Source organism: Gopherus flavomarginatus, chromosome 7 (genome assembly GCF_025201925.1).
Source record: "Gopherus flavomarginatus isolate rGopFla2 chromosome 7, rGopFla2.mat.asm, whole genome shotgun sequence".
Lineage (NCBI taxonomy): Eukaryota > Metazoa > Chordata > Testudines > Testudinidae > Gopherus > Gopherus flavomarginatus.
Window position 1 is genome coordinate 56998274 of NC_066623.1, and position 13761 is coordinate 57012034.

The following is a 13761-nucleotide window of genomic DNA, read 5'->3' on the forward strand; positions in this document are numbered from 1 at the left end:
CCAGTATCTGCTGATGTGCAAACTGGAAAAACAGAAATTCCATCAAGTGGAATCACATTGACATCACATGGGTCATCAGCAGGAACCTTTAGATCTGCCACAAAGACCTCTGCCCCTTTAGCTACAGTATTAAGTACCAGGAGAAGAGCCCATGAGGAAGTTAATAATTCTGTCTTCAGAGCAGCGTTTGAGTTGCGTGCAGTAAATAAGGCCTGGGGCCACCCACTGAACAAAGAGGAGAAAACCAAATATTGGCTAGCTGCTCCTTCAGTGAGTGCTTTCCATCCTGCGCACTGAGTGAGGCAGGTCATTGAATACTTTGTCATACAACATATGCTGTCATACAACATATGGGGGCCCAATCAGGATAGCACAGGCAACCTTAATTCAGGCATTTCCTAACTAGCGAGTGCTTGAGCCTGCAACTTTAGTAATGTTCTTGTAACAGTTTCTGTGTGTAATATAATACGCAGTACAAAGACACAGACGAGAAAGTGTCCACTCACTGCTTTGGACTTTCAGGGAATGGAAGGTGCTGCAGAAATCCAGGAGGAGATTTAGGAGCATGAATCCCAGTGATTCTTCAGTATGACTTGTTCTTCTAAATCCCTTAGGTGCTTTTGGAAAGTCTCCCCCAATGGGCCACTGTCTTTAGTAAATACACAAAACAACACAGATACAGGAGCTGCAGCCACACACAAAGCCAAAGCAACATTTGTGTCTGGCAGACTTACTAGCAGCTCAGGCTACACTTCCGCCAGGCATCTCAGGGCACTCTCACCTGTTGACAGCTCCAGGGACTCATTGCAGATTGTTTCCAGTGCCTGATGGTGGTAAAGTGTGGAGCCTTCACCTCCCCCGACTGCCCTCTCTCCTTCCCTTCCCTCATGTGCTTTCCAGCAGAAAGGCTCAAATACTTGGGATTATAACATCCAAAAGCAGCTCCGCCAGGGGTAATATTTCTTAAAATAAAAATGAAACGCGTCAGAGGGGGTGGAAGAGAAGCAAGTAATATTATTGGGAGCCAACGTTCTCTTCCAGCCACCTTTCTCCCCTCCTGGGAGCCTGTAGGAGGCTCAGGGTTACCAGAACTTCATGCCTGTGGATACTCCTGTGCGCCAGTTTGAATCAGACTAGCTGCAAATCACTGGCCTGGGAAGGGCCCAGTCGGGGGCTAGGGGAGGGCTGTGGCATGTGGGATCGTTAGCTGGGTCTTGGAAGGAGGCCTCGGGTATGAAGGATCATATCGCTTAGCTCTGCAGGACGCCGGCTTTTGGCTTTCCTTCCGCCAGCACCATCACCTCTCATGAATGGGGGGTGGAGGAGAGCAGGGGAAGGGGTTATTTTAAGAAAATGTCTTCCCTTTGCCAGGACCTGTCACTGAAACATGTTGTTTTATTCGCTCCCTTCGCCTCTGGTCCTTCCTCCCTCCCTGCTGATAGATAGACATTTCTTTCTTCCCTCGGAGCATGCTTTCCTCTCACAGCGCTGGCCGTTGGTCAGGGACCTCTGCAGCAAGAGCTGCCATTCCAGCAGAGAAGAAAAGGGTGGGGGTTCACAATGACCGTACTTGCTTAGAGTGACATAGGGTCACGCTCCAGTTCTGACTCCACAACTGACTGGCTTCATGCCTTGGCAGGTCACTCCATCTCTCTGCCCTAATATCCTCTAGACCATGGGGAGAGGGGTGATACTGCCTTCACCTGTGGCGCTGTGGGGAGGATCAGTTACTTAATGTCTGTATGCTGCTGAAGCATTCTGCATGGCTGTTAGGTAAAGGAACTGAACAGGCTTGGCTCCCTCAGCCAGCACTCTGTGCCGCTGTCCTGGCTAGAATTCGGAGACCCTGAGTGGAGAGTGATGGCCTAGGGATAGACTCTCCCTTATTACTGAAGAGGTTGGAATTGAGGAGGGGGTTCAGTGAGAACAAAGTCCGGCAATGGGTGAGAGACTGAGAAAAACTATGGAGGTTGGGGGTGGGGGAATGGGTTAAACAGAGGGCCTGCTCTTTTAGCCCCTGGGAAAGCTGAGAACAGCAGGGGTGATTGGAAGGCCCTCGCTGTAGGGGTAAGTGCTGTGGGACAGAACTGAGAGCACACTCAGTGCTATGATTATTTATGTGCCCTTGGGCTGCCGTCAGCTATTCAAAGATATGTTTATGTCAAGCAGAGGGAAACCCAGCCAATAGGACTACCCAGCTAGGTGGAACATCCTCACACACAGCTGGGCTGATAGCTCAGCTAAGCCATGGGCCTCTCGATTGCCCAGCCAGACATTTCAATTCAGAGCCATGGGATTCCTCAGCTTCTGCCTCTCTCTTTCTACATGAGGATCCCCTGTTTATACGTCCCAGGATTGCAGTAGCTCTGTCAGCAACGGAGTCATACTGGAAGCTCATATTTAGCTGATTATCCACTAGTGCTGAGGCCAGACTTTATCTGTGACCATCTAACTGGTGAACCAGTTGAGCATCTCTAGAGGAGCTGACCCAAGTGTGACAACCAGTGCATTGAGCTGCCATGTCCCTGGCCTCCACCACCTCTCTGTCGCTCAGGAGAGTTTAATTCCTTTTTATTCTTTAATCGTCTTCTTCAGAGATGCCAAGTCGCAGTCCCTGCCCTCTTCAAACTCAACAGCATTCCTACTTCATTAGGCATGGAAGGAAGGTCCCCATCTGGACCTGCTCAGCTGGCAGGAGTGTGGCTGTGACAGGATCTGAAGGGTGGTGAGAGAGTGAAATCTTTGGGTTGCACAGCAGATGCACAGAAACCCAATGCAGAACCTGAGCAGACCACTGGTGATGCAGAGAGATGTGGTGGTATAATAATTCTAATAGGCTCCTAGGGCACCTTTGCCTTTCCTGAGTCATCTGACAGCTGTTTTCTCCTTTTCCTCCATAGAACATTGTGTGCACTGGCAGGTTGCGATGGCACCCAGACCCTACAGTCATTCACTGCATCCAGTCATGTGAGGTAAGGCCCCTGGCATGAACAGCACTTCGGGCTGGGATTTCAGACTCAGTCCATCATAGGGGTGGGGCTAGTTTGCCTTGGCAAGAGTTTGAATAGTCTACGGCAGGGCTTTCTGGCTTAGCAAAGAGGCCAGGGTAAGTGTTCTTCATAAGCAAAGGAAAAGCCTGTGCACCAGTTGAGTAACGTGGCAATGACAAGTCTGGATTTTCAAACCTTCTCCTGCTAGGATGTGTCCCCTGGTGGGCAAAGCCCAAAAGATTGGAATAAGTGCCAGCCTGACTGATCTGAAATCTCCAGATGATGGGAGTTTAGAAGCGTGGTCTTGAAATCTTGTAAACACAGGCTTTCTTGTGTGATTTCTGTCACTCTGGACCCAGGCTAGCAACAGGAAGTGTGAAATGAACAACAGTTAGAGATGAGGTCCACAACACAGTTAGGAGGCAGATCAGAACTTTCCCAAAGCTTGGGAGCGTAGGGATGAATTTATTCACACTTCTTTGATGTTCAAGTTCTGGGAGAAGGTTCCTGTCAGCTCTTTTATGCTGTCCTTTATCTCCTGTATCCATAAGAAAAGCTGGACAGGAATTTAATTCTACAGGCCACAGCATAGAGCTAATGAATGAATGCAAAAGGGTGAAATAAATGAGTAATGAGAGAGTATGTGTTCCTAATGTGTTTGAGCCGCAAGTTCCAGAGGGGGGTGCTGAATGGCTCAATCGGTCACCAGTCGGTAGAGTGCTGCTGGGCACAAGAATGACACAGACCCATGAGCACAAGACATGTTGTCTCATTGGAGGCAGCTTGCATTTGGGAGCAACTTGACTCCGTTTTATCATGTTGTATGGTGCTCCATGTATTTCTCTTGACTGTGTTATGTCTCCATTTACGGTATTTATTACAATGGGCGAGTTTTGAGGAGGAACTTAAGGACACAGAGAGTGTCAGGTCACCCTCCAGGGCCAGTCCAGATAAGTAGCAAGTGGATGGCATTACCGTCTCAGGGCTGTTCAGTGAAATGAGTTTGCTGGTTTCAGCCTGTCTCCCAGGGAGCCCCTAACCAATTGCTGCTGTTGGCAGTTTCAGCAGAGAAGTAAAGGCCTGAATACTTGTAAAATACCTGATTCCCCTTCCAGGTCAGGAACGAGGCCTGTGGCAGGGCTGTGTGAAAGTCGTCTTCATGGCTTTGCCCTATTCCGTGGATAAATAGGAGACTTGAGTCTCCAGGGCTGCCAGTCTGGCACATTTCACAAGCAGGGCTTTAAATTAACGGGAGTGATTCCTCCCCTGAGTCCAGTGAAGCAATGTAAGTATCAGTAAAGAATTGGGTAGCTATACGGATATCAAGACTATCCAGAATATCATAACTAAAGACAATGAAAATGGTATGGAAGAGCCATTGAGCCTCATGTTTCTGGGTTCTGCACCTCACCTCTTGTTTTGAGCAAGAGCCTTGTAGAGAATGGTGCAGGAGTGCTGGCTGTGGGGCAGCTAGAAGCTACTGCAGTCCCAGCCTCTGCCAGCAGGAGCATTGGGTACAAGAGAGAGCACTTAGACACCCCAGGGCCTCTTATTATGAGAGAATCACTGGCTGTGCAGGAATTCTTGTTGACTTCTGTTGCAGTCTCTTCCAACAGGAGTCACTAGCAGGTGGGGTGTAGGAGTGCTGGCTGAGGGCAGGCTCCAACCTGTCCCAGCCCTAGCCGGAGTAATTCTCGGGAGCTCTAGCTTCCAAGCCTCCAGCTGGAAATATCAAGTCACTTTCTGATGAGCTTGGAATAATTTACCTTGTCTCCATCATGCATCTGGCACTGGAGCAGTCCAACTGTCCCGTCTCTCCCTGTCTTCCTTCTCTACCCATTAATCTTGATGTCCGTCTGATACTCTCTCTCTGGCTCTTGCCAAATTCCCCATCCAGAGAGTGGTGAGGCACATAATGCAAAGAGCAAGAGAGGGATAGAGGGTGTTCGGAGCGCTCATCAGGAAAGCAGTTTAGTGTGGAGTGGGCTCTGCAGCTCAAAGGCCAGCGGAACAGCTCATCTTGTGCCATCAGTGAAAAAGCAGATGGCAGTGAGGGGTAAGGGGGGGCATACAGAGTGTGCAGTGTGAGTTGGGAAGAGAGATCAGAAAGCCCAGTGCTGCAGAAGGAAGCCACTGGATGAGGCATTTGGTCACTTTGTGGCATTGTTTCCTAGGCCACCAATAACATCTTCACTGGCTAAGGCTCAGCCCCACACCTCCTAGGCCAAGGGCAATGAGTAGCCCAGGAGGGGCCATCGGCTCCTCCTGATGAGGAAAGAATGAGCAGGCTGCTTCTTCCCCCAACTTCAGTGATTGCTTGGTGCTGCTGCTCGTGGCTCTGTCGCGGTCCCTCTGGCTCCATGGTCTCTTATTCACACTGCATTGTGGGAGTGGTTTAGGCAACTGTTTTACTACCCATCTCACTGTTATTCACCATGAAGTGTCGCCCCATGTAGCTCTCAAAACACCGCCCAGTCCAAACAGTGCAGTGAAGCAAACATGTCTTGGTTCCATGTAGCAGGAGTGGGGTGGTTTGCAAAAACAAGTTGAGCACTGGTTTTGAACTCCCAATACCAGATGTGAGCATACTATTTTGGGCATGAGCACCCACCTACGGCTTGCATTCCTTGCCCTCACCGCACCTGTCTGCACGTCACCATTGCAGGCAGACAGGAGGAGCTAGCTGCATGAGAACTAAGAGCAACATGACAGATGGGCCATCAGAAGATGGCTTCAGAGTGGCACGAAGATATCAATTTCCAACCCAGTAAACAACACGGTCCTAAGAAGGATTCAAATGGCACCTGAAATACCTAACAATTCTCCTGTGCAGCACCATAGGGAATGATATAATCTGTTGATGGTCCTCAATGCAATGTTCTATAGATGCAACGGCTGGCTATTACATTTTCTCCCTGTGTCCACCTAGCGTGTGACTAATAATGAACCAATTGTTCCGATGATCTAATGCAGTGTTTTATAAGTTCATATGTAAGACTGAGAGGCAGGAATTCCCCACTTCCTCTCCTGGGTCTGCCATTGACTCACGGTATGGTCATGAGCAATTAACTTACCATTTCTGTTCCTCAGTGAGCCAGTAAAATGTGGGTAATAATTCCCCCTTACCAACAGGGTGAGTGTAGGGATAATGAATTAATGTTTGTAAAATGCTTTGAAAATATAAAGCACTGCATGAATTCTAAGGTGCAAATTCTGTTCTTGGTTACATGAGTGCAACTTCTATTGAAATCCATGGGACTCTCACTTGCAACTGAGAGCTGAAATCAACTCTGAGGAAGGCTGGGTGAATTCGGCCTCCAGATACCTCCACATAACTCCTCTTGAAGACATTGGAAGTTATGTGTGTAAATCTGAGGGCAGAATGTAGCTCCTTATAATTGAAGGGGACATCAGACTTGCGGTCCTCATGACACAGGCTGTAACAAGGACACAAATCGGCATCACATTACACAGGGTGGATTTGATTTAAATCAAATTGATTTAAATGACTAGTCAGGAAGACTTGATTTAATCATGGATTTCTACGTAAAAGTGCATTCTTGTTGCTTGTTGTAGCCTTAATACATATTCTTCACAACTCAGAGATAGATGTAGGTTTCATTTTTAGAAGGTACACACTATACATTTTTAAAGTGATTTATTTTGAAAACTTTTCATATTAGTTTTACAGCTATATCAGAAATAAATGATTGTTTGGTTATTTCATTTACCAGGGGTAATTGAAGCAGATATTTACGAAGTCATTGGGAGGTGAACTATCTCCAATTCAACAGGCTAATCATTAATATTTGGAGGATTTTCTTGCCATGCTGTATTAGGAGGAGAACATCACCAGACAGACATTTAAATTGTTTTGTTTAACTAAAACAACAACAACATGTATTCTGGATTTTTTTCTTCAACAGCAAACATAATATTTTAACAAAACAAGCATATGAATTTTTGAATTTAGTTAAACATTCAAGTTTTTTTAAATCAGGTTTGTTTTTGTTAAAAAAATTTTCAACTAAAATAATTAAATTAAATATTAAGAAAAAAACAAAAATTACATTGACTGTGTCAGCAAGGTCAAGATGAGAAACTTAAAATATTGGCTTCTGCAGCTAATTTAGTCATCTTCACTTTCATTTTCCTGTTTGTTCATAATCTGGAAAAGAAAAACAGGCTTTCCTGCTTTTTCAGGTCCCAAACGATTTCTCAATTTGGAATGAATTAGTCCAAAGGAAGAAAATATTCTTTCTACACTGGCAGAAGAAGCTACTGCGGTTAAAAGTGAGATTATCACGTCAACAGTCTCTGAATCCAAGTGCTTAAGTGACTTCCACTGGTTCACTGGTGTGACTTTCTTTAAAACATCATCAGCAAACATATATTTCTTGAATGGTTCTTATCCCCAAACTGGGTTTCTTTTCCGGCCTGCTGCCATGATAGGCTTTCCCTTCCAGTGAGAGAATGGTATGGTAGATCTCAAATCAATGAAGGCTACACTCAGAAAGACCTCAAGACTTCTGGAATATGCTGCTCAAACAGTTTAACTTTTGTTTCTACTGCCTGTCCCTCCCTGTTCACATTTATCTCCAGACTTCTCCTTGTCCAGATCTATTCCGCCCCAACAATCTTCTATTCATTGAACTTTTTGAAACTTTGGACTTTTAGAGATAGGTAAGGGATTGACTCTGTGTACACAAATCTGCAGAGGGACAATAGGGTTGAGGTCTGTTATTTCTCACCTCTATATATGATATATTTTAAAACATTTTTGCTGTTAACAAGCATGTTATCTCTGAAGACACAAATCCACAGTCTGAGAACTGCAACACTAAGCATCTCTGATAGTATCTTCTAGACTGAGCACTGAGTCCCGTTGAGTAGATAGAAAGATTAACCTAAATAATCTATACAGAAGCCCCTGGAACCCCATAAGATTGGATCCCTAATCCATGAACTGTTAGAACTCATTTACAAAACTTTTTTTAAACATTACATGAATATATTGTCTTATACTATAGAATTAGAATTTGTAATCTCTATTCCACAATGAGATATCTTTGAGCTAGAATGTATCTTAATTAAAACTACCTTTAGTTAGGTTTTTTCCTCAAAAAGCATTTAATTTAAAAGAAAGATGTAAAAAAATATCTGATTTTTTTTATTTTATTTTTTTTAAATCATTGATTTTTATCCACCCTGAAATTACAGGCAGTTCTCAAAGCAAGTGTTTGGAATGTTTCTAGCTGTCATTTTATTGAAAACTGGAGTCACGGGCTAATCACTAATAACTTTATTTGGGAGCTATTCATTCACCAAGTGTTCTTTGCCTTGTTGTTACCTGGTATAGTGAAAACCAGCTGAGTGCTCCCGTTCACCCTCTTCCATAACACAAGAACAAGGAGATACTCACAATCTCAGGGCAATGTCCACGCTGCATAGCCCCACTAACTTTAATCTAGCTGGTGTGACTAAAAAATAGCAGTGAAGATATGGTGGCTCAGAGATCTGTACGGGTTGTTCAAGACCACCCAGAATCCTGTATACATATTGCATTCCCAGTCCGCACCAGGGTCAAAGGTGCTGCATCTTCTCTGCTATTTTTAGCCACACTAGCTAGATTAAAGGTAACATGGGTGTGCCTACACGTGCTGCAATCACAGCTCCGATTGCAGTGCAGTGCATATTCTCAAACAGAGAGAGACATCCTCTCAAACGGAGAGTGGCGGCTGTTGGCCAAGTGCCCAGCTCTGAAGGCAGTGCCCTTCCAGCAGCAGCGCAAAAATAAGGATGGCATGAAGTAAGGATGGTATTGCCACCCTTACTTCTGCACTGCTGCCTTCAGAGCTGGGCGGCCAGAGAGCAGCAGCTGCTGACTGAGGGCCCAGCTATACAGACAGCAGTGCAGAAGTAAAGGTAGCAATACCATACCATGTCGTCCTTCCTTCTGTGCTGCCACTGGTGGCAGCTCTGCTTTCAGAGCAGGGCTCCTGGCCAGCAGCTGCTGCTCTCCGGCTGCCCAGCTCTGAAGGTAGTGCCGCCTCCAGCAGCAGCACAGAAATAAGGGCAGAAGTACTGCAACCCCCCCTAAAATAACCTGGCGACCTCCCCACCCCAACTCCTTTTTGGATCAGGACCCCTACAATTACAACCCCATAGAATTTCAGATTTCAATAGCTGAAATCATGAAATTTACTATATTTAAAATCCTATGACCGTGAAATTGACCAAAATTGACTGTGAATTTGGTAGGGCCCTAGTTATAAGGACTATTGATCCTGAAACTTCTAGGAAACACATTATCCCCAGCAGGAGTCAGGAAACCACTTTCCTTCTATCACATCGGATGGCACAATCGGTTGTATCGGTACGATTTTGTGCCTCACTTGGAATCATCTGCTCCTGGCCACTCTAGAGACAGGATTGCAGATTTGATGGGCCATTGGTCTGACCCAGTGTAACAATTTCTATGTTCCTGGTTGTAAATCAGCTCTTAACAAAGGCGGTTCTGTAGTCAAATCTGTTCTGGCATGTGATGACTCACTCCTTCTGTGCGGGTGGCCAGCAGGAGCTCTGTGTTGCTGCATTTCAGCCGACACCTCTTGCTGTACTCTTTCTAGGAAAAGGAGGAAATTGGACATCCTTTATTTGACTTAGTCTTGTAACAGCTTTAAGTCTCTACCCTTTGGATCCCACAAGCCTTGGATTCTGCGTTTTGGGGGACTCCTTAACACTCCATGCCCTCAGCTCTGTTCTGAAAGCAGTTCTCCTGCCAGGTGATGGCCTGTGATGAGTAATTGGATCACCAGCCTTCATAGCTTAGAATAGGGAGACATGGCATCGCCTTTAGCCCATGTTTTAAATCAGCTGTCAGGCTGTTGAGATGGAGCAATTGATCCACCTCTGAAATCAGGACTTTGCTCCCGGGAATCTGCAATAGATACTTGGCAAATGGGTACTGGAAGGAGGGGGAATTGAGTGTGTTTGTGCAATAACAGCAGCATTGTGTGTGCATGAGTGTGTGATCTGTACCTAGGCATGTACACACATATGAGTGTAGTTTCTCTGAGGTTAGTAGTAGATCCTAGCAATATTTCAATCCCTAATTCAATCCATCTGTGACTGCATTCCACAAATTCTCTCTAATCTCTGCCCTGCTTGTATGCCTTCTCCCTTCTCTCTCTCCAGCTTGTCTTATATATATTTCCAGACCCAGGCCTTAGGTGGCCAGCCTGTGACTCCTGCTCGCCATATAGGAACCTGGAAAGCATTGGCTTCTTGCAGCATCTGGGGGATAGCGGGGTGGAAACCTGAGCTAGTCTTTGGTGCCAAGTCAGAGCCACTGTAGCACAGAGTTTATGTGTTCCTGTGCTGCGATGGTGACAACAAAATCACTCCAGGTCTGTGAAAAGCTTGTCTCTCTCCCCAAAACAAGTTGGTCCAATAAAGATATTACCTCACCCACTTTGTCTCTCTAATAGCCTGGAAATTTCGTGGCTACAAGTACACTGCATACAACTTTGTAAATATGGCAGCGGCTCAATTGTGCAATAGGATGGGTGCCCCCAACTCCCAGGGAAGTCAACGAGAGTCAGAGGTGGTCCCGCCCCCTGCAGGACTGGGATCGCCCTTGTCTTCAAGTCACAGCTGATTGAAAAAGCTAAAGTTTGACAAGCTGGGTTCTGTTCTATCACATGTAGCAGCTCTAAAACCGCCAGCCGTCCCAGCTCCAAGTTCCCCATTCCTGGTGATGCTGCAAGATACAGAGACAATGCCGCCTGGCTTTGGAGTTTGCAGCACTGGCCACTAGAAAATTCATCTTTTGTCTTGCAAACAGAGAATAAACCGATGGAGGGCAGGTTGCTGTTTGGACAGTCACTTCTCTGGCTGGAACCCTATCATACCGGACTCAAGATGATAAGTTCTTTCTGGCACCAATAGTGCATTTCCTCCCACTTCTGTGTTCAAACAATTCCTCACTTGCTCTTTTTGTCAAGAACTTCTGGAAGAAAAAACCCATCCTCTTTTTTTGAATCCTGTTTGACTTGGTTTTCAGAGGGTTCATGAGGGACAGGGAGGGTTCAGAGGTCAAAATCCCCCTCTCCAGGGAGCTATATAGTTAAAAGGATAGATAAATATGGTTAAGAAATCTCAAGGGGCCATTATTTGAAGAGGAAGAATTACCTCCTCTTGGCCTTGCTGTTTTTCTAGGGACCCCTAGTGTTTGATGTGTTGGGGTCAGGACCATGGGCCCTTGGTTGGAAAGTGGAAGCATCTATATTTAATCTTTCCACTCCTGTAAGGTTCCTTCCACACTGCAAATAGAACAATATTGTATGCAACCGGTCTTTGATATGCTCATCTGACATCATCCTAGTTCATAACATGATTTGTCAGGGCTACCCTGCAATGCTTTTCCTGACACAAGTATAGAATCATAGGACTGGAAGGGACCTCAAGAGGTCATCTAATCCAGGCCCCTGCACTCATGACAGGGCTATATATTATCTAGACCATCCCTGACAGGTGTTTGTCTAACCTGCTCTTAAAAATCTCCAATGATGGAGATTCCGCAACCTCCTTAGGCAATTTATTGCAGTGCTTACGCACCCTGACAGATGGAATAAATTACATTGTATGTGTCAGTTACATTGTCCTGTCTGCGTCTACTTCATTGTACAGGCCTATTTGCATGAATGCACTGTGGACAGCTATCCCATACTGCCTCAGCCACTGGTGATAGGAGCAGAGGATTGAGAATGCTTTCCATAGAGGGCAATGCACTTTGAGATGCCCTCCTACATGGAAACTTGGAAGGAGGGGCGAACTAAGCTGGTTACACACAAATGTGGTCATGTCTGTAAACATGCTGAAAGCTGGTTACAGTATGACAGTCATGTTAGAGCCCTGCTCCTAGGCAGGATCAAAATACAGGACAATCACACAGGACATACCAATGATTTAGCCTGGCTGCAGAACATGATTAAAGTCCCATCCACACTACAGCTTAGAAAGGAGTTATAACCAAGACTCCTGGATCAGTTGTGTTTGTAGGATAGGTAGGTCCTAGAAACCATGGGTAAATATGTTTTGTGTGTGGAATCAATCGTGATACAACCTGATTACAAACTTCCTAGAAATCTGTTGTGTAGACAGACCCTTTAATTAATGGCTCTGTTTATTCTGCCTGCAGCCGAACTGCACTGGCTATGATCTCCCCTGAATTCCTAAGCATAACCAGGGTTGGGCCTTTGCTCTTGGATGAGGGATCTCCTTAGTGTTGCAGAAAGTGGCACTGATGTTTCATTAGGTAGCTCATTCCCCTCTGACTCAGTTCTGAAGCCATGCTCCAATATGGTATATAGAAAGGCTGTGCTGCAGTGCGTGCCATCTTTTCTAGGAGATGTAAGACCAATGTGCTGGTCATTAAAGACCACACGGCAGCTTTGAGAGCATGGGTGTTAAAATTAGTGTCCTGGCCAAATAGTAGTTTGAGTGGCAAAATGTTGTCTTGCTAAATATTGTTCTCCTTCCCTTCCTGCCATAAGCTGTTGTGTGATGTTGTTGTGCACTGTTAGACAGATGCCTTGTTCCACCTCAGAAGTTACTGCACTTCAACGGTGGGAGAACTGATTTCTCTCTTAAATTCGGCAAAGCTCTGAAAGTCCTTTGTAATGAAAGGGGTGATGTACTGGAAAGGTGCTTGTGGAACTAGTGTTATAAAGGAGGCCTCTAGAGGACTGGTGTGTGCAGTGAAATTAGCACACTGCCCTCTGCATGGGGACGGCTGGGCTGGTTAGCAGTGAATATGGCCTTTCACAGGGACATCAAGTGATCTTGTTCTTTCTCCCAGGCCAGGTTTATGGGGAAGAAGCTCCTCATATCACCCATAAGTGCAACATCCAGTTGGCTAAGGAATGGTGATAATGGGCTCTGAAGAGAGTCGTCTCCAATTCTCTTTAGCCACTTGGTTGGTCTCTGGTGTTGAGGACCTCCAGAGAGGGTGGTTGAAATGGAGAGTAATGGGGGAGAGGGCAGGAGAGGGGAAAAATAATCCCCACCCATTTCCAAAACGCAGTCACCATCTGGCATGATCCAAGGCAAGTACCTTTCCTCTCTTCTCCTGGATCATTTTCCACCTGCTCCCATACTACTATTCACAGAGCTGCACTTTTGGCACCATGAATACCATGTTCTCCGCCTCCCCAGTGTTAGGAACCTGGAAATGCCAAGGCAAATCTCAGTGCTATTTTTCTTTTTAGTAAAGTTCTAGCCCTTTTCCTTGAGAAGATAGCCTGGAATGTGCAAAGCAGCCCACTCCAACAGAGACCCATCAGCTGGGCTGAAGAAATGCCACTGCTGTGTCTCCTAAAGACCAGGAGTTTGTTGTGGTTCCCCATTCCACTGATGGTGCCAGAGCAGCCAACCTGGCCTCTTGTCACAAGCAGGAGCAGCTCAAGCGCATGGATGGCAGCACAGGTTGTGGACGAAGCTCAAGCCTGAAAGCAAGAGAGTCCTGGGTTCGAAGTCAGGCTCTGGCACTTACCCTCTCCCTGCCTGCTGCGGCATCAGTTGAGTTAAGTCACTTCATTGCCTGAGGTCTAATTAAGTGTTTTGAGTATCACAATTTCCTGGGTGCCCCACTGGAAATCTCCAGGGCTTCATGCCTACATTGACTTCAGATGGAGATGGGGGGTGCTCAGCACTCTGGAGAACCAGCCCCAAATATGGCAAGTTGGGCACCTAGAATCTGAGGCACCCC

At 46.0% G+C, this 13761-nt stretch overlaps 1 protein-coding gene across 1 annotated transcript in view; it reads left to right on the top strand.

Annotated features, from left to right (window-relative positions):
- Positions 1–13761, top strand: part of PAPPA2 (pappalysin 2) — a 190148-nt gene that overhangs the window by 147441 nt on the left and 28946 nt on the right. The window contains exon 20 of the mRNA XM_050962976.1: positions 2901–2972. Within this exon, the coding sequence (XP_050818933.1) occupies positions 2901–2972 (72 nt within the window). The remainder of the gene's footprint in view (positions 1–2900; positions 2973–13761) is intronic.